Raw genomic sequence first — 21,360 nt, 5'->3', positions numbered from 1 at the left:
GCTTTAAATCAATGATCTGCCGGGGGGGGGGGGGGGGTAGATCAGCCCTAAACTCCACAGATTATCGGTATCTGCCCTAAAGAAACGATATCGGTCGATCCCTAGTGTGAACTGTAGCATGAATCTGCTCTAGCTCAGAGCAATGGTATGTTCTCACGATGGAATGTGTGTGTGGAATTCGACTGAATTTTCTAGGATGTCCGAGACCATTTTTTATTTTTTTTTTGTTTAAGTCCGAGTACCGATACTTTAATTTTAGTACTCGTCGATACCAATTACGAGTACTTTTATTAAATTTTTTTTTTAAAAGGGAATCTGACACCAGGGTGACCCGGTTTGTGGCGCTGCTTACCGTGCTGATATGTGGGTTCCTTGTTGTGTACAATGGAGGCGGCTGCTATAGTATGAGCAAAGATTTCTATCCTCTCAATTTGGCAGAACACAGAATTTGCATTGGCGACGACACCAGTGTGTCTCCGTAGCAATTGCGCTGATGTTCACATGGTGAGCAGCGGTGGAAACCGGGTCACCTTCACTATCTACTAGGGATCGACCGATATCGTTTCTTAGGGCCGATAATCGGTGGAGGTTAGGGCCGATAGCCATTAACTTATACCGATATTCCGGTATAAGTTGTCGGCTATTTATCCCCCCGCGACACCGCTGCAGATCATTGATTTAAAGCGGGCGCTTTAAATGAATGCACTGCAGTGGCTTTTGCAGTGCCATAGGCCGCCGCTGCCACCCGCTTCTCTCCCCCTACCTGTCAGGGTCAGGGTGGTCCGGGCCATCCTTCCTTCCTGTAGTGTCTAGCGGCATTCCGGGTGGAGGGTGAACCGGTCCGGGCTGTCCTTCTCCGGGGGTCATCTTCTCCACTCCGGGCAGGCTCCGGCCTAGTAACGCAGCATAGACTCCGCTGCGCAGTGACGCCCGTGTGCAGTGACGCACCTGGCATAGCGGCGTCTATGCAGCATACTAGGCTGGAGCCTGCCCGGAGTGGAGATGATGACCCCCGGAGAAGGACAGTCCGGACCGGTTCACCCTCCACCCGGAATGCCGCCGGACACTACAGGAAGGATGGATGGCCCGGACCACCCCCATTACGGGTAAGTTTAATTTTTTTTTTTTTTTATTGACTCGGAGGGTGGGGGAGGGGCCTGACCGGTATAGCGGTATGGGCAAAAATCCATAACGGTGTACCGCCCAGCACTATGGTGGGGGGTGCGACGCTGTTCGGTGGGTTGGGGGGGCGGTCATGGTGCAGCGGGTCGGGGGGGGGCGGTCCCGGCGGGGGCGGGGCATTATCGGCAAGGTAATTGCCGATACCGATAATGCCCAAAATCATGATTATCGGCCGATAATATCGGTCATACCAATAATCTGTCGATCCCTACTATCTACCTATAAATTGAAGTTAGTGCAGGTGACCGCTTTAAGATTGCCTTTAATAGTAGGTAGTATCCCCTTGTAGGTAGACAGCAGCCCCCACCACCACATCCTCGATAGTGCCCCTGGGAGTTGCTCACCTGTGGCTGTGCTCTGTCGGATGTTGCCGCTCCACTGCCCCATTCTCCTGTCCGCATCATGGCGTCCTATGTAGGAGCATGTGACATACACGTCACTCTGCTTCCTCCAAAGTGTTACACTGGGTGCAGTGGAGGAGGTGGAGTGACGTGTGTGTCACATGCTCCTCCATAGGACGCCATGATGTGGACGGGAGAACGGGACAGCGGAGCCGGGCCTTTGGCGGGAGGATGGCCGCACTGCAGCAGGTATCGGATTTGGTATCGGGGACAACAAATGAGTCCCCGATATCATGCAAATGCCGGGTATACCATTTTTTTTAAGAAGAGTACCAATACTTTTTCTTAAGCACTTGCCGATACCAATTACCAATACTTTTTTCAATGTCATGTGACATGGTGTGTTTTTTCCCTTAAGGGTACGTTCACACAGGCGTATCCACAGCGTATCTTACGCTGTGGATCTGCTGCTGAAAGACCGCTACATGGTGCTTTTAGATGTGCCTGCTCGGAGCAGCAATACGCCGTTACAAGCAGACACTGCGATGTGCGAGTACAGTGTACTCGCATATCGCGGCTGCTCTTGGCCTAGCTCATGGAGCAGGGGGAGCAGATGCTATCAGGCTCCGAGCAGGCACATCTAAAGGCAGCATGTAGTGGTCCTTCAGCAGCGGATATGCAGCGTAAAATACACTGTGGATCCGCCCATGTGAACGTACCCTTAAAGGCGTTATCCACCATAAGGGGATTTTAGTATGTACCTGGCAGACAGTAATGGACGTGCTTAGGAAGGATCTGCGCTTTTCTTGGGGATAAATGGCTATGTTGTGAGATTACCAGAACACTGTGGCTAGCTTTTTGTGAATTGGTATTTCCTGTTTGACTTTTTGTTCTTTTGCCTACAAATCCCAGAATTCCATTTTCCTCCCTCCCACACATCAGCCACCCCACCCATTGAAACATAAATGAGCTGCATCCATTCAAAAGACCTGTGTTTTTCAATCAGGGTGCCTCCAGCTGTTGCATTAGTTGCAGTTGATCTCTCTCCCACCAAGCGATCCCTCCACCCATTGAAGCAGACAGGCTCCCTGTCATCAGCTGACTAGTGAGTCGGCCGTATTGCAACCTGGGAAAAATCTGAGACCAGAGTAATTTTGTCTGCTGGTAAAAATAAATATTGGATTGAAAATCACAGAAGAATTGTGAGAAAACACAATATATTATGTACTACACTTGTTTTACAGCCCCTGTAGCATAGTCAAAAAAAAAAAATACTTGAATACCCCTTTAATGGGAAAAACGGGGTGTTTTGTTACATTTATTTATTTTATTTTAATTTTTTTGAAAAGGGGGTGATTAATTTTTTTTTATTGTTAAGGGGTTATTTCACTATTAAAATATATATACTTTTTTAATTATTTTTTTCACTTTCTTTTAGTCCCCATAGGGGACAATTACATGCAATCTGTAGATTGCATACACTGATCAATGCTATGCCATAGAACAGCAGTGATCAGTGTTATAGGTGCTCCTGTACGAATACTTGCTCTGGCTGGCAGCAGTAAAGGAGCGACGATCGGATGCACGGAGCAGGGTAAGGGACCTGCGGCCCTCCTCACAGCTGATCGGGACACTGCGGTTACACCGCGGTGATCCCGATCAGCATCCCTGAGCTAACCAGCAGTTAACTTCAGGAATTTTAGATTCCGCAATCAACTTTGATCACGGCGTCTAAAGGGTTAATGCGGGTCCCGGCTATGATGTGAGCTCAGCTGCAGCTCGGGAGCGGAGAGTGCAGGCGGCTTACCGCACCTCCGTGATACATGTCGGCAGGACCTCCGCCGGCAGGTATCTGATTAGGTATCGGGAACCTTTGCACGAGTACTCGTGCAAATGTCCAGTATCTGTCCCGATACCAGCTGCAGCAGAGACCTGTTGATTTCATTGGGATTCTGCTGCACTGTTCACATGGTGGAATTACCACGGCAAAGGTTTCGGTCACGGAAATCCCGATTCCAGAGACCGCAAAAAGAATACTTGTCTATCAGCTGCAGAGATTCATTAAGAGGTGCACAATGGAATGTCCATGTGGAATTCTGCCAGAATTTTCCTCACAGGCATTCCGCTGTAGTAGAGTTCTATTGATTTCAACTGGATTCTGCTGACCTGTTCACACGGTGGAATTTCCGCGGAAGATGTTTCTGCTGTGGAAATCCTGATTCCATTGACTTGTCTATGAGCTGTGGAGATTCATTAAGAGGCGCACGACTCTTAATTGGTAGGTCGGCGTCTCTACTTACTCAACCTACCAATTAAGTGACTATTTAGCCTCTGCCTAGTTTACAAGCTGCTATGTGAGCACAAAGGAAAATGGCAACAGTATCACAGCAAGCCAGGGATTAAATCACAAATGCAGCCCTGGTCTATGCAGTGAACTATTTTGGCAGAGGTGATTGAGGATGGTAATGCTTATGATGTTGACAAAGCTGCATGGGGGCCCTCTGGGTTGCACTGACAGGCTCAGCTTGCATGCACACAGTCCAGGCTCTCTCCTTTATAAAGCTATTTAGGCCCTGCCCGCCACTCCCTGTTTTCCTTGCTGGTCCTAGAATTCCCCTAACAGCAGGCAGTAGACAGCAGTTTGCCTGGAAGTGAGATGCTTAGTGGCCAAGAATTTAGGACATTTTTAGTAGATGGTGATTTTTACAAATGTTACTGATCACATAGGCTATCAAATCCACAGTGACTATTTAAGAAGTACCTGTCACCAAATAAACTTTTCTAAACTAACTCAGACTGTTCCCTAACTACTCCTAACACCCCACCAGCCATTAAAAAAATTAAAAATAAAGCTCTGTATCATATCTTTTATTCTTTCTCACGTAATGCAATCTCCAAGCAGGAGAAAGGGGGTATTTCCCAGCAGGCATGACCTTACTGAATCCTGCTGGGGGACCACTTCCGCCCTGGCATCTCTGCAGTGCTGTGATGAAGACCTCAGGCTCTTTGCAGCTTTCAGTGAGGCTCTGTGCAGCTGTCATTCGAGCTCAGTGCAGAGAAACACTTCCTGAGTTTGGTCTCCTGAGACCAAACTCACTGTATAATTGCAGCAGGGAACAGACCAGAGCCACCTAGTGGCCATTTTTTTTCTATTACATTTTAAACATATTTCTGTTTATAATTTTAAAAACAAGTGAATGGGAAAGTGTTTGCTAATTACACAAGGAACACTATAATAAGTTTTATTTGGTAACAGGTACTTTTTTAAAGCTTTATTTGCAGAAAACAAAAAAAACACCTTTACAGTTAGGTTCCATATAGTGGAACCGTGTAAAAAGGATTACACCATATGGTATTTTCTTGTCATGATTACACCATATGGTATTTTCTTGTCAGTGAACTCAATTTCTGTTTTTTGCATTTACAACCTTTTTATTATTCTTCCATTGCATCCAAAATGAAAAGAAATGCAGTTTTGCAGATACTCTTGGTTAACGCGGGCAGCATGAACACTGACTGATTTCCTCTGTACTATGTTGTACTTTATTGTTCTTCTAAAATGCTGTGAGTGACATTTCAGAGGAATTTTTGTTATAAAGCTGGCCGTAAATGGGTCTTTGAGTCATCGGAGCAGTCAGCAGCTTTTCCCCAGCTGCTTTTATTGATCGATCTATATACCCAACTAGGTAAATACCAATAATGCAGCAGGCTGGCAGTGCGAATCCTCCCTGATGACTCTGAGCCCCTTTGGTGGCTGGAATTAGAACTATAATTCCTCAGAAACACGGCAGAATTTCAGATTGAACATGTCACTGAAAAGAGGAAACCTATGTGTGTTTCCTGCTGCCTATAAAACTCATGACCAATTCCCTTTACCATCCTGAAAGCATTTTTCACATTCTGGTGTTTTCTCTCATGCCACGTAACTGCAGTACAATGTGTTAATACTAACTTAAATGCATCTATGCTAAGTCAAGTATTCTGATATCTTATAATGTATTATATTTGACCACTATCTTTTTATTCTGTGCAGGAACTAATGCGGCAGGGGGAAGCTTTGAAGCGCACAGAAAAAATGGTGGACAAAATGGAACAAGATATGAAGACCAGTCAAAGGCATATTAATAGCATTAAGAGCATTTTCAGCGGCTTCACAAATTACTTTAAAGCCAAACCTGCAGAGACACCACCTCAGAATGGAGCCTATGACTACACAGCTAGCAATAAGTAAATATATCTAACCATTTTGCAGTTTTAAGGGATTATACACAAATGTTACCAAAATAACTTAAAGCGTACCCGTCAGATCCAAAAAAAAATAAAATAAAATATATTATAATCTGTATCACTCAGTACCTAATCTTGACCATGTACATGTAATTTTGGTGTGTACCACCTTTTTATTTTTTTATTACGCTTTTAATTCAGCTCACTCGTCTGAATTCCTCTCATAGGGAGGGGGTCTGGCCTCAGTGTGCAGGTCACCGCCCCCTCCCTCAGTATCTCTCTGCTCACATCTCCTCTAGCATTAGCAAAACTACAACTCCCAGCTTGTCCTCACTGACAGTAGCAGGACACAAGATGACAGTGGGGATGTTCCTCCAATTGTGAACCCTGCACTCACAGCTGTCAATCAAGGAAGTGTGTCCATGACATAGGTGATGACGCATGGACACAGCAGGATTAGTATGTGTCCAACCAGGCAGGGGGGGGGGGGGCAGTTGTTTGACTGGCTTTTTCAGTATAAAATACTGTAATTTTTTTAAGGAAAGCAATTGCAAAACCTATTGGTTATACATGCTTTACAACATATCAAAAGTTTGACAGTGCCCATTTAAATTTTACTCACCTGTCCAATCCCACGGAAAGTCAGCATAGAAACTCCAGTGGGCACCTAAGTCTTTGACTGTTTACTTTTAGCCATCACGTGAGTGGTGCAGCTATTCAGCGGTCGTATGTCATACTACTGGCATCATGGCTCCCATCGCTGTGTTGTAATGGCAGGTGAACTACACATCTCTGCAGAGGCCAATCACTTGTCCAGAAGTGAACAGAGATTGGGGTGTCCATTGGAGCTTCTGCACTGGATTGCTTCACATTTGGACAGATGAGTAGTTTTTCTTATATTATGCTGAAAGGGGGGTAGATTTCTAATCCTTCTAGCAAACGATGTGGTCAGTTGTAGAATGTAAATAGATTAGTTAGTACTGCTCAGTCAGTACCTTAGGCTGTAAAGGGAATCCATCAAAAGCATCCCCTGCACTAAGCAGTTGGTATAGGCATGTAGTGTGGGTGATGCTGATGACCGTTGTATATACAGTTTTCTGACACGTGGCTCTGTTGTGCTGTTATCCCTAGTTTTATGATTATGCAAATTGAATAGCTTCTTGCCCTCGGGGTATTTCCGAGTTCACTAAGCAGAGAGAGATTTCATTTCATATCGTCTGTGGCTGCGTGTATGCATTTGTCGTTGACAGTCCCACATAAAGTGAAATCTCTCTCTCTCCTGTTGACAATTGCGCATGCACAGGCAATATGAAGTGAAATATCTCTGCTTGTGAGAGAAATTTTACATGCAAGGAGGATCAGCATGCATGAGGAGGCGTGTGATGGAACAACGAAGCCACGCGTCAGGAAACTGTATATTGTCATTAACGTCACTTGCACTATACTAACAGGTAAGCTACGTTGATGACAGATTTCCATTAAAGGAGAACTCTGGGATAGCAAAACGTATCCCTTATCCTAAGGATAGGGTATAAGTGTCAGATCGTGGGGGGTCCGACTCCTGTGCAGGGTCCCATCTCTCCTCCTGAATAGAGCATTTCAACCACCGCACAAAGCGGCGGCCAACACGTCCCCTTAATGCTACTCTGTGGGAGAGCCAGTGATTGCAGAGTGCAGTGCTCCGGATCTCCCATAGACCTGCATTGAGGGGCTGCTTCATGCAGTGGTCGAAACGCTACGTTCAATCAGTGTGCTACTGAAGTATTGTTAACACTTGGCAGCACCGAGGGCAGCATGCAGCAGTTATGTTTGTACATATTATACATGTAATGGGTGCTACTGCTTTAAAATCCTCACTCGTTTTTGTTTTTTTTTTTCTTTAAAAGAAATGCATTGTAGTACAGCTGAATAGTGGCTTTAGTGTTAGAGGAAGCAGCTAGTTACCTCTGGCATAACTTCATGGAAAGGAAGGTTAAGTACTTTTAATAAACCAATGTAGCCCGATTACTGTACAGTATGTAACACACCCATGGTTATTCAGTCCTCTTAAGCATTCCCTGATTTTAATGCTCTGTGCTTGTTGCAGAATCCGTTCAAGGGTAGGGTCACTCTGCTAGCAACACACAGTGTCATATACACAAAGTCTATGGGAGTAATAATAAACACCCATAGACTTTGCTAGCACTTATATTTGCTGCGCGTGTCCCTACCCTAAAGGAAAACTGTTGCCATAGCAGAAGCCTCTAATTTAGGGCATCCTGCACATCACTGGCTGACCAGTCTCCAGAGTGCTCTGTTATTGGAGTGAGATCCTTAATGCAGTGTTTTCTAAAATGTGTACCTCCAGCTGTTGCAAAACTACAGCGCCTTTGGCTGTCCGGACATGCTAGGAATTGTAGTTTAGCAATAGGTGGAGGCACACTGTTTGGAAAACACTGCCTTAGGGTACATTCACATAAGCGGATTTTTGCAGCGGATTTCGCTGCGGATCCGCTGGTGAAGGCCTGCTCTATGCTGTCTTTACATGTGCCTGCTCGTAGCTGCTATACGCCGCTACGAGCAGACACACTGCGATGTGTGAGTCGCAGTATACTCGCACATCGCAGGAGCTCTCTGCCTAGCTCAGAGCAGGGAGAGTGGCCGCGATGTGCCAGTACGCCGCACACATCGCTGCAGTGTGTCAGGCATGAGCAGGCACATGTAAAGACAGCATAGAGCGGGCCTTCACCAGCGGATCTGCAGCGTAAAATACGCTGTAAATCCGCTCCTATGAACGTACCCTTAAAGGGAGGCTATTAGATTGGACAATTAAATAAACGAGAGGTTCAGGTAGGGGTTTCAAGCTCACCTTTTATTATTAGAAAACCTAGTTATGAAGGGAAACTGTCAGCTGCAATCCAAGTTCCAAGCTTCCAGGGTTCTTCTATTTATTTATTTAGGAAGTAATGTAGCACATATTGAAAAAGGTTATTATAACATTTATATCACCATATATATTCAGATTACAGGATGCTGTGTCAAAAAGCAGAGAACAAGAAGACAAGTATCAAGCTACCCATCCAAACCTGCTGAAGCGAGATACTGTAGGTAAGTAAGGTCTGGGGGTTTAATAGAAGTGCACAATCTAGCAACCAGGGCATGAAGTAGTCATTCAATGGTATCCAATCTATAATAAGGTGTGTAACTACTGGGGTGCAGAGGCGGCAGTCACACACATGTGGCCTGGAGACTGACAGTGGACTTGAAGAATATTTTTTTCCTGGTGTATGGTGCAGCTTGTCACTACAGACCTAGAGTTAAAGGGGTTGTGCGCTGCCCTGCAGTTCCAAGCTCCACCTACAGCGTCCGGAAGTTCATTACTCTGAACGCTGTGTGCGGGCTTCCGTGTTCGCGGGCGCCGTGCGTGACGCCACGCCCGCCCCCTCTACCAAAGTCTATGGGAAGGGGGCGTGACAGCGGTCGAGACGTCAAGAGGGGGCGGGCAAGACGTCACGAAGGGGCCGGGCGTGACGTCACGCCCGGTGGCCGCAAACACGGAAGCCCGCACACAGCGTTCGGAGTAATGAACTTCCCGACGCTGTGAGCAGAGCTCCATACTGCAGGGCAGCGCACAACCCCTTTTAAAGGGTTATCCAGGAATAGAAAAATAGAGCTTTTATTCAGTTATTAGGTTTTTGTGTACTGTGTTGTGCATATTTACTAATCCTAAGGTTGCAATGCAAATAGGCTGTATGTATTTTTTTACTTTATAAAGTGTTTAAGTCTGTGTGGGGGAGTGCTGCCATGTTTTGTTGCAGTGTGTATTTCTTACATCAGGTATAGCTTTGTTTACTCATTAAACTGGGTTTGATTTTGCTGAGGTAAAGTATGCCAAGTATTCCCTATCTAAGTAAAACTTTACGAAGCTATGAACATGTCAGTAGAAATAACTTGTGCATTTGTGTTCACTGTTATAAAAGTATACTGTATATCCAGATTTGTTGTTTTCATGTTCAGAAGTATATTCTTACATCTATCATTTGTCACAGTTCAGTGATCCCTCAACTTACAATGGCCTCAACATACAATAGTTTCAACATACACTGGTCTTTTCTGGACCATTGTAACTTGAAACCAGACTCAACATACAATGCTACGGACAGTCCAGATCTGTGAAACGTGGCAATGGTTGGAAGAACTGACCAATCAGAATGGGCATCTCACTGGTAAAACCCCTGTATTACTGAAGTGCATGCACTGACTGGCTGTCTGGTAGCGCCCCCTACAGTACAGGGTGGTATTACATGTTCTGTACTACTATTTACCTGTGCCAGTGTTAGCTGCTCCTTTGGGCAGCTCCATATTACTTTTTTAGGACACAGTGTACTGTACAGGACCCCGAAGAAGCTCCTGTCCTCACTGATTTACAGCTCCCAGCATATCTTTCTTACTTTTATATGTAAGGACTTGCTTTATCTGTATTAGTTATCTACTTATTTTTCTTTAATCCTCACTTTTCCCTATTTTTGGATGACATTTTGGTTTCTTCAGAACCAGTTTTCCATGGAGTTATGATCTCAACATACAATGGTTTCAACATACAATATACATAAACTGTCTATAAACTTTCTATTAAATAAGAAATACCATAATAATCATTCTCCCACAAATTGTTAATATACCGTATTTATCGGTGTATACCATGCACCGGCCTATAACACGCACCCTCATTTTACCAAGGATATTTGGGTAAAAAAAGTTTTTAACCCAAATATCCTTGGTAAAATGAGGGTGCATGTGTATACCCCGATACACTGTTTCTGACCCTGCAGAAGCCCCCAGGAAAGGCAGGGGGAGAAAGGCCGTCGCTGCCCACTTCTCTCCCCCTGCCTTTCCTGGGGTCTAGAGCCCTGCTGCTGCCGCTTCTCTCCCCCTGGCTATCGGCGCCGCTGCCCCATTGCCTCCCCCATCCCCGGTTTTATAATTACCTGTTGGGTCGGGTCCGCGCTGCTTCTGGCTCCGGTGTCGCGTCTCCTGCGTCGTTGCGAGGCGCAGTGACGAGTGACGTCTTCAATGCGACGTCACTCGTCATTGCGCCACTCAGCGCATAGCAACGACGCAGGAGACGCGACACTGGAGCCAGAAGCAGCGCGGACCCGACCCAACAGGTAATTATAAAACCGGGGATGGGGGAGGCAATGGGGCAGCGGCGCCGATAGCCAGGGGGAGAGAAGTGGCGGCAGCACGGCTCTAGACCCCAGGAAAGGCAGGGGGAGATAAGCGGGCAGCGACTGCCTCTCTCCCCCTGCCTTTCCTGGGGGCCTCTAGGGGGTCAGAAAAACCAGGGATGGGGAGGCAATGGGGCAGCGACGCCGGCAGTCTCTGGACCCCAGGATAGGCAGGGGCAGAGAATCGGGCAGCGATGGCAGGTCTCTGGACCTGCAAAAGCCGCTGCAGTTCAATGATTTAAAGCGCCCGCAGATAGACTTTAGGCAAAAGAATTTAGCCTAAAAAATGTGTGTTATACGCCGATAAATACGGTAGCTACCCTGCTATCTCTAACCTGTTTGCGGCTGGCAAAGATGGTGAGAGTCGATTGTACTACAATTTGCTCTTATTGACAGTGTCCAAACGTAGTAGCACCAAGAGCGAGGCTACACTGTGTGCGCAACTGCCATTTACGTCAATGAGTTTAGGCTCCTTTCACACTATATATGTTGCTCCGTTTTAAAGACAGTTATAATGACCCATCAAGAAAACCCTTAAAACGGCCGTTACAAAATCCCATTCATGTCTATGGGATTTTTTGATTATTCGTTATCACCCGTTATGAATAAGGGATGTTATTTGTGACTGGAAAAAAAAATAATGCATGTAATATTTTTTCTCCCGTCACAAATAACGTCTGTTATTCATAATGGGTGATAACGGATAGTGAAAAAATCCCATAGACTTTAATGGGATTTTGTAAAGGCCGTTTCTTAAGGGTTTTCTTAACGGGACATTATAACGGGCCTTTAAAATGGATTTCTTAACACAGTGGATTTGACTGCTTTAATTGCCTGACTATGTCTGCCAGCTTCAAACAGGTTAAAACTAACCGTGGCTATATGTGCAATTCGTGGGAGAAAAAAAATCATACATGTTTCTGATATGGGAAATAACATTCTTAGCAGGGATTCATGAGCAGATAAGTTATATATTGTATGTGATTTTATATAAATATAAAGCTAACAAATTCTCATACCCTAAAGTTTTGCTGTTGTCACTGCAGGAGTCTGATCATAATTTTGAAAGAATTGGATGACAGCAATTTTTCCTAACATGTTACTGACAAATTCTAACATGAAGCATGCATTGTGAAAATGGTGTGCACTATGAAGTTACATACATCCTAACTACTAGTTACTATTGTCTATTATGAAAATGGCTCATGTACTTGTAACTTTTTTTATTTTTCAGACACCAGCAGAGGTGCAACAAGTTCTGAGTACCAACACATAAACCCAGCTCTGAGAGGTTACCACCAGAAAATCGACAATAACTTGGGTAATTGTGGTTTTTCTAATTGTTAATTGATATTATCAAAAATATCTACATACATTAAATTACTATAGAAGACACTTGCATGTCACCAACTATGTTTTCTAAAGCTTGACTTTAACCCCTTTTCTTAGATTATTTTTTTTGTGACATTATACTGTACTTTATATTAGTGGTACATTTTAGTTTTTAACAAAATCATTGCCAATTGTTGCCATGTTCCACCAGCCATAATTTTATTTTTTCATCCAACCACATTGTGTGAGAACTTTTGTATGATGAGCTGTACTTTTTATGGGTACCATTTTAGCATGCTACCTTTTTTTTTTTATGGTGTTCACCATGTGGGATAAATAACATTATCATTTTTATAGTACAAGTCATCATGTATAATGATTTGTTTTTTTTTGTTTGATAATACAGGGCTTTAGTGAGATAAGGGCATTTATTTTTTTTACTCTTTATTTATTGAGAAAAACATTGGGGGGAGGGGGGGGGGGGACCTATACTGATGGATATATGCTCTTGCCACTAGGAGGCGCTGACACTAGGAAAAAGTCGGCTTCTCCCTGGCAGGATATACCCGCCCACTGGAAGTGAGGTAATCAGTTTTAGCTAGTTTCAGTAGACACTCCCAGACCTGGTCTTTTATTTATTTTATTTTCCAGTTAAGTATGTCTAGTTAGGTTCTTTTTCCTTTGTTGTTTTTCTTGGTGGGGTGACGGGAGCATGGCGCCACCTGATCTCCCACATGTCACAAAGGGGCACGGAACATAACGGTATGGGCCGTCAACCCCTTATTGCCACCGGCTAGCGCCTGGAGATGGTTGTGCCCTAGGTCCAGGTCCACCACTGCCCCTGCTTACCTCTTGTTGTGCCAGGTTGTTGCTGAGCGGCCATAAGCTAGCTGAAGATGCCCGAGGTGAGTATAGCCAAGTACTAGGTAAGCATACTACTACTCCCACCCTTCCCCCCTCCGTTACTCTCTGGGAATTATTTATTGAGGGGTGACTTATATAGACAGTGGGTTCATATCTATGGGAGTCTTGGGGGTTAATATTTTTTTTTCCCGGAGCTTGCCTATGGGACCACATTTACCTGTGGACGGGGACTTCACCATCCTCAGAGGCAACCGTGTTTTAGGCAGTAGCCGGCACTGCGGGCTACCCCGTCGCCTTTCTCGTCCGCAGACTAGGCAGTCTTGCGGATGGGAGATACGAGTTCTGCTGGAAGATAGCCGCTGACTCTCTGCTGGGGCTCCTCCACAAGTCTCTTCCCCCTCAGCTCCCCTCTGCCAGCATTGCTGGCTGTTCCCGCTCAGCCGGCTATTTATTTTTTGTATAGAGCCAAGAATTCCGCAGCCTGCAGGAGCTTGAGGCTTCATGGCGGCTTATAGCGCCGCCTTTCTTCCCCTGGCTCAACGCGCGAGCGGGGAGGTCAGGCAGCTCCTCCCTCCTCTCCAGTTCGCGTGCTGCTACGGGCCGTGACCAGTGAGGTATACACCTCACACTGCGGTGTCTAGCTCCGCCCTTCTTCACCGCTGCAGGGGTCAGCAACGCTCTTTTAGGAAATTCTCCTCTGCTCCCGAGTTAGTAGCCCGGCAGGGGCCCTTTATCTCTGCCTGCTATTGTTCCTTACCCCCTGAGCTGTGCAGCGGCTTAGTAGGCGGTTTTATAGGTGTGCTGCTATGAACCGTTGCTGCTCCAGGGGGTTTCCTGCCTGCATTTATGTTAGTGTCCCTGCATAAGGGACATATGTTCTTGCAGGCAGCACTTTGCAGGGCACCCTGTGCCCAATGTTTACTTCCACATTATTCAGTAACATTAATAAAAAAAAGTCCTTTTTGGGCGCTGTCTAGCGCCCTCTAGTGGCCACTGTTTTCTCCGTGCTCCCTCTAGTGGCCTATAGCTATTGTAGCTTTTTGTCTGCTATGGCTGGCTATAGCCCAAGGACTGTATATGGGGTCCCCTTTATTTGCTTCTTTCCTTGTACTGAGTAGCTCAAGGTATGCCTCTGGCATGCCTATTTTCTGAGGGTGCCATACCATGTCTGCCCTCGGCCAAATCCGGTCCACTCCCCCCACCTTGGATGGCACTGGCCCGAATGCCCTTGCAAGGGCATTCTCTTACCTGGCGGACGCTAAGAACGCCTGTCCACTGGTCACCCATCAAGGGAGTGTGCTTGTACTGTACATGCAATCTATCCCTCCTCCACAGGCTGCTGTCCCCACGTCCAGTGCAAGGTCTCGGTGGAAGTGTCCCTGCGTGGGCAGGGATTGTACCTGGTATGCCAGACAGTAGTTTCGCCTGTCAATCATCTCTCAGATGCTGCATCTGCGGCTGGATTTTGGTACCCCACTGCTAGTGCGAGGTGTCTGATGGAGTAGCTTGTATACCATGGACCCATACCAGTAAGCCAGACAGTGGTCTGCTTGGTTTTCTCCACCGCCTGTCGCTCATCACACAGCTGACGCATATGCGGCTGGAGTTCCGGTTCCCCACTGCTGTGCGAGGTGTTGAGTGAACCAACGTGTCCTATGCACCCTATACGGGGTGACGGGGATATAATCCACCTCTTCTTCTCTGCTTCCCCCGCTCTCCCAGGGTGGCGGGGATGCTATCCATGGCTTCTAGGCCTCCCCTCCCTCCCACATGCGACAGAGAAGCACAGTAATTGCCTATCTGGGTGTCGTCCCCTTTTTGCCAGTGCCTGGAAGTGTACTTGTTCAACCAGACTGTTGTCCACACGGTCTCCGCCGCAGTTGGTCTTCCTTCTCAGGGCAGCCGCGGGCACAGTCTGGTTCTTGTACCTCACTGCTGGTGTGAGTAATCTGGATGAGGGTCCCTGCAGTAACATGGGACTGATGCCAGTCAGCCAGCTTTTGTCTGCTGGTCTCCTACACTGCCAGAGTGCCCGTTAGATCGGCCACACTCCATTACCCCTCTTTCTGTGGGAGGGTTCAAAGGAGTGGTCCTGTGCATTCAGGAATCCTATACCAGTCAGCCAGATGGTTGTCTGCATGGTTTACTATTACGTCGGGTCAACTACCATACACTTCCCACACCGTGGATAGAAGTTCCGGGAACCCACTGCCGAGGTGTAGTTTCGAGTAAGTTACCCCATGTCGCTCACTTGCCCTGTACAATGCACTGCATACATGTTCGTAGGATTCTCTACTTTACCAGGTCCTTCTCTACATGCCCGCTGCTCTGTCGGCTGATTACCCACTTTCAGTGTGTGTTTCTGGATGCGGGACCCGGTGTGGCCATGGTCCTGCAGTTTCCATTGCCTTTCACAGCAACAGCAGCACTCTGTGTTCCCCTTTCTAAGAGTGCCACGTTGGTCTGCTAGGGGCATGTTTGTGACATACTGTTGGGTGCTGAGCCTATCTTCCATACTACCGTATTTTTTTAATGTCCGCAGTCTTGGTACCCCACTACTGTCGTGAGGTAACCATGTCTGTGTCCCTACATATGCTACTGTCCCTCTGCACGTGTAGAGCCCACTTTTCCTTCTGTCGGTGAGTGTGCCTTGGGCCTTTCTGTGATCTTGGCTTTCACAGGTCTGCGGCAGTTGAGCTCCTCTATTCTGACATGATGGGGCGACAGTCGGTTCAGCACCCCCCTCCCTATGCCTCCAGGCATCTTCCTGGGTTCCTTTGCAGGGTGGCTCGGGGGCCTGCTCTGTTGCCTTAGTCACGACCGTGATGGCTCCATTGGCCCCCCATCTGGTCCAGGGCTTCACCCTGTTGGGGTGTCCCTCTTTAGGCAGTTGGTTCCTTTGTGTGCTTCTTACTTGCATTCGTAGTCATGACCTTGTATCCTTGCCCAGCACCAGTGTCCAGGATTTTGATCTCTCTGGGGACTCAAATTGGCTCCTCCGTACCTCGATTTGTTGTTGCAGAGTTCCTGGGGGCTACGTCCACCAAGTACTTTGTCCCATTGCCGTAGGGTGGCTTTTCCCTGCTCCTTCAGTACCTGGCACACTTTGACAATACCCTTTCCTCAGGGGGTACGAGGTTCAGGGAGCTTGACATAGTCAGTGCCTGAGTTTCATCTCGACCACCCCTTGTGTTTTATTTTTTTTTTTATTTATTTATTTTTTTTCACCTCCGCTAGGGTGACTATTTCGCTGGGCGCTTTCTACTGCCAATATGGAACCATCTCTCTTTTTCTCATGATATAGATGGGGTATCTGACTGGGTTCTTGTTGTGCTTTTTTATTTTTTTATTTTTTATTTTTGCTGGAGCATTCAGAAGAGCCTTTCGCTGTACATGCTTGTGTGCTTACTGCCCACTATCTTGGGCTGGCTCTCTTCCTGTTTCTTGGTTATCTACAGCTTCTCATGCAGCCTTGGCACTCTCTTATGTTGGAGAAGTTTATGCAATCATGTATGACTCGACGACAGCTGGTCTAGCCACCGTCTGTTTGGGTCCTTCCATTGCTCTCCTCCTCCCTTGGTGCAATCTCCCTGGAAGAGTGTGTTCATCCTTCCCTTTGTCTGCATCAGTTGCGCTGCTCTGACACCACAGTCTTCTGGGGTAACCTTCCTGTGCCCAGAAGCTGGCTCAGCTTGGTTCCCTGGTCCGCTTGGACCGCTGAGGACCAGTTAGTCTCCTTGTCTTGGACACGGTCCTAGGATGCTGCGGTGTGCCTTATTTTCTTGGTCTGTCCTCACAGTTCTTTTGGACTTAGTGATCGTTGAGGTCTCAGGCATGTGTAGCGATCCTGCCCAGACTTCTTCACTATCCCTTTGTGGGGCGGTCTTTCTCTACCGCACTTTTTCCTGTCTCGACATGGAAGTTTGTCACCCAAAGCGTTTCACGGACGTTGGGTTTCCTTACCCTTCATGTGTATGTCTTCCAGGAGTCTCTAATTCCCATGTTGGCCGCTCCATTGTTCCTGGATGCTCCTTTTCAGGGTCTTCCGCTCCTTTCTTAGCCGTTTATTCTTCCGTGTATGTCTTCCAGGTGACTCAGGAACCTCTAGTTCCCATGTCTGTCACTCCGGTGTCCCGGGATGCCCCCTTTCCAGGGTGTTCCGCTCCTTTTTTGGCAGTTTTTTGACGACAGGGAAGCCAAGTAAATGCAAATAAATCACCAATTCATTCCTGCAAGGGCCCTGCAGAGTGGTGATTTATTTGCATTTACTTACTTATATACATTAATAAATGCTTATTAGATCCACTATTTTCTTTCCTCTTTATTCTACACATCCCTAGTGTTCTTGAGGACTGGTATATACATATATTTTCCCAGATTTTTTAATTACTTCTATATAAAAATCTTAATTCTTCCATTAGTTATCAGCTGTTGTACGCTACAGAGAAAGTTGTGTAGTTCTTTCCAGTCTTACCACAGTGCTCTCTGCTGACGCTTCTGTTTGCATCAGGAACTGCCCAGAGCAGGAGCAAATCCCCATAGCAAACCTATCCTGCCCTGGACAGTTCTTGAGACAGACAGAAGTGGCAGCAGAGAGCACTGTTGTAAGAATGGAAAGAACTACACAACTTCCTATAGAGCATACAGTAGCTGATAAGTACAAAAAAGGCTTAGGGTTTTGAAATAGAAGAAATCAACCAATCTGTATAACTTTCTAGCACCAGTTGAATTGAAAAAAAAAATTTCCCCTCCGGAGTACCACTTTTTAATCCCTTAACGACAATTGATGTAAATGTACGTCATGGTGCCATGGTACTTAACCCACCATGACATGTATTTATGCTCCGCCATGACTGCGATCACCGGACCGGTGCTCGTGTCATCTGTGGCAGGTCCTGGCTGCTATCAGCAGCCTGGAACCCCGCCGGTAATGGCGGACATCCCCGATCGTGTGGATGTCTGCCATTAACCCCTCAGTTTCCGTGATCAATACAGATCATGGCATCAGCAGCAGTGCTGTACTTTATATGGATGATCGGATCACCCGCAGCGCTGCAATGGAGATCCGATCATCCAGCATGGCGGCCGGAGGTCCCCTCACCTACATACGGCCGTCTTCAGGGGTCTTCTGCTCTGAGATCGAGCAGATCAGAAGATAGCCTATAACACTGATCAGTGCTATGCCCTATGAATAGCACTGAACAGTATTAGCAATCAAATGACTATTAAAGTGTTAAAAAAAAAGTTAAAATGTAAAAAAGAAAAAAAATTAAGAAATCCCCTCCCCCAATAAATCATCCGTTTTTGACATTTTACCCCCAAAAAAGCATAAAAAAATAAACATATTTGATATCTCCACGTGCGTAAAAGTCTGAACTATTAAAATATATTGTTTAATATCCTGTACGGTGAACGGCTTAAACGTAAAATAACAAATTCCAAAATTGCTACTTGTCACATTTTATTTTAAAAAAATTAATAAAAAGTAAAACCTAAGCAAAAGTGGTACCGATAAACACTACAGATCAGGGTGCAAAATTTGCCCTCATACCGCCCCATATACGGAAAAATTAGAAAGTTATAGGTGGTCAAAATAGGGCAATTTCAAACATACTAATTTTGTTAAAATAGTTTGAGATTTTTTTTAAAGAGGTACATATATTATAGAAAAGCATATAACATGGGTATCATTTTAATCGTATTGACCCACAGAATAAAGAAAACATGTCTTTTTTTACTGGAAAGTGTACAGCGTGAATACAAAACCTTCCAAAATTTGCTAAATTGTGGTTTTCTTTTCAATTTTCCCACATAAATAATATTTTTTGGGTTGTGCCGTACAGTTTATGGTAAAATATGTCACTACAAAGTAAAATTGGTGACACAAAAAACAAGCCCTCCATATGGGTCTGTGGATGGAAATATAAAAGAGATGATTTTTGGAAGGCAAGGAGGAAAAACAAAAAATACAAAAATAAAATTGGCCTGGTCCTTAACCCCTTAAGGACCAAGGACGTACCGGTACGTCCTTGGTCCTGCTCTTCTGATATAACGCGGGGTTACACAGTAACCCCGCGTCATATCATGGCGGGCCCGGCGTCATAGTGAAGCCGGGACCCGCCTCTAATAGCGCGCAGCGCCGATCGCGGCGCCGCGCGCTATTAACCCTTTAGCCGCGCGCTCAAAGCTGAGCCGCGCGGCTAAAAGTGAAAGTGAAAGTTCCCGGCTAGCTCAGTCGGGCTGTTCGGGATAGCCGCGGCTAATCGCGGCATCCCGAACAGCTGACAGGACAGCGGGAGGGCCCCTACCTGCCTCCTCGCTGTCCGATCGCCGAATGACTGCTCAGTGCCTGAGATCCAGGCCTGAGCAGTCATGCGGCAGAATCGTTGATCACTGGTTTCTTATGAGAAACCAGTGATCAACATAGAAGATCAGTGTGTGCAGTGTTATAGGTCCCTATGGGACCTATAACACTGCACAAAAAAAGTGGAAAAAAAAAGTGAATAAAGATCATTTAACTCCTCCCCTATTAAAAGTTTGAATCACCCCCCTTTTCCAATAAAAAAAAAAAACACAGTGTAAATAAAAATTAAAATAAACATATGTGGTATCACCGCGTGCGGAAATGTCCGAATTATAAAAATATATCATTAATTAAACCGCTCGGTCAATGGCGTGCGCGCAAAAAAATTCCAAAGTCCAAAATAGTGCATTTTTGGTCACTTTTTATATCATTTAAAAATGAATAAAAAGTGATCAATAAGTCCTATCAATGCATAAATGGTACCGTTAAAAACTTCAGATCACGGCGCAAAAAATGAGCCCTCATACCGCCCCATACACGGAAAAATAAAAAAGTTATAGGGGTCAGAATATGACAATTTTAAACGTATTAATTTTCCTGCATGTAGTTATGATTTTTTCCAGAAGTCCGACAAAATCAAACCTATATAAGTAGGGTATCATTTTAATCGTATGGACCTACAGAATACATATCAGGTGTCATTTTTACCGTAAAATGTACTACGTAGAAACGGAAGCCCCCAAAAGTTACAAAACAGCGTATTTTTTTTCAATTTTGTCGCACAATGATTTTTTTTTCCCGCTTCACCATAGATTTTTGGGCAAAATGACTGACGTCATTACAAAGTAGAATTGGTGGCGCAAAAAATAAGCCATCATATGGATTTTTAGGTGTAAATTTGAAAGAGTTATGATTTTTTAAAGGCAAGGAGCAAAAAACGAAAATGCAAAAACGGAAAAACCTCCGGTCCTTAAGGGGTTAAGGGGTTAAAGTGTTTTTCTTACATAATTTTTTTTTTTTTTTTTTTTTTTTTCATTCAGAAGAATTTTATTGATTGAGCAATAAACAAACAGTAGCAAAGAGCATTGGTAGAGTACTCAATGAGAATCTTCATCAGTCGAATCAATGGGAAAAACAGCATGAAAAAGATAAGGCAATGAACATCTGGTACAAAGTATCAATAGGAAAGGAATGTCATCTGGGGGCAATATACAATGCCGTGGATACTAACAGGTTGCACTAGGTCAAACAAGTAGTTAAACTGTCAATAAACATGTCTCTATATCCTTATGTGTTTAGGAAGAGATAAAGGTCAGTGATACGAGAAAACAGAGAAAAAAGAGAAAGAGAAAAAAAAAATTTTTTTTAAATAAAATAAAGTAAAGGGGTAAAGGGAAAGAGCTGGGAAAGACGACAAGGGGAGAAGTATGGAGGGTTGGAGGAGGAGGAAGGAGAAACATCAGAACTCGGGTACTCACTTGAATCTCTACTCAAGGGCGCAGCCACCACCCCAACACTCCGGTCCCGGTCCACGAGAGGGCTACCTCACCCCCCTCAGATACCATCATCCGCCGCGTAGAAGGGTGAGTTAACAAAAGTGAGCCAGGGAAGCCAAATCGTAGTGTATTTCTCCTGTCTACCTGAGGAGTCTGCCATCAGTTCCTCCATACGGCACAAGAAGAGTATCTCCCTGTACCATTCAGAAATGGTCGGGGGGCAAGGGTCTTTCCAATGTCTGGGTATGACAGTTCTCGCAGCCATGAGGAGGAAGTGTGCCAGTGCCCTAGAGGGGGTTCTCCTAGTGGCGGGTAGTATGGAAAGTAGGAGGGCTTTTGGGTGGTTCATGTAAGTCACACCAGTAATGGAGGCGATGCGGGCAACCACCACCTCCCAGAAACGGGTC

The 21,360-nt window shown here is 45.6% G+C and overlaps 1 protein-coding gene across 4 annotated transcripts in view; it reads left to right on the top strand.

The window, feature by feature from the left end:
- SNAP29 (synaptosome associated protein 29) overlaps positions 1-21,360 on the top strand; it is a 38,732-nt gene that overhangs the window by 8,087 nt on the left and 9,285 nt on the right. For all 4 annotated transcript variants that reach the window (XM_056531894.1, XM_056531927.1, XM_056531916.1 and 1 more), the window contains exons 3-5: positions 5,557-5,750; positions 8,752-8,837; positions 12,192-12,278. In XM_056531894.1, the coding sequence (XP_056387869.1) occupies positions 5,557-5,750; positions 8,752-8,837; positions 12,192-12,278 (367 nt within the window). The remainder of the gene's footprint in view (positions 1-5,556; positions 5,751-8,751; positions 8,838-12,191; positions 12,279-21,360) is intronic.

The sequence above is a fragment of the Hyla sarda genome, chromosome 1 (assembly GCF_029499605.1).
Source record: "Hyla sarda isolate aHylSar1 chromosome 1, aHylSar1.hap1, whole genome shotgun sequence".
NCBI lineage: Eukaryota > Metazoa > Chordata > Amphibia > Anura > Hylidae > Hyla > Hyla sarda.
The sequence above is the reverse complement of the archived record's forward strand: the minus strand, read 5'-3'. Positions and strand labels throughout refer to the sequence as shown.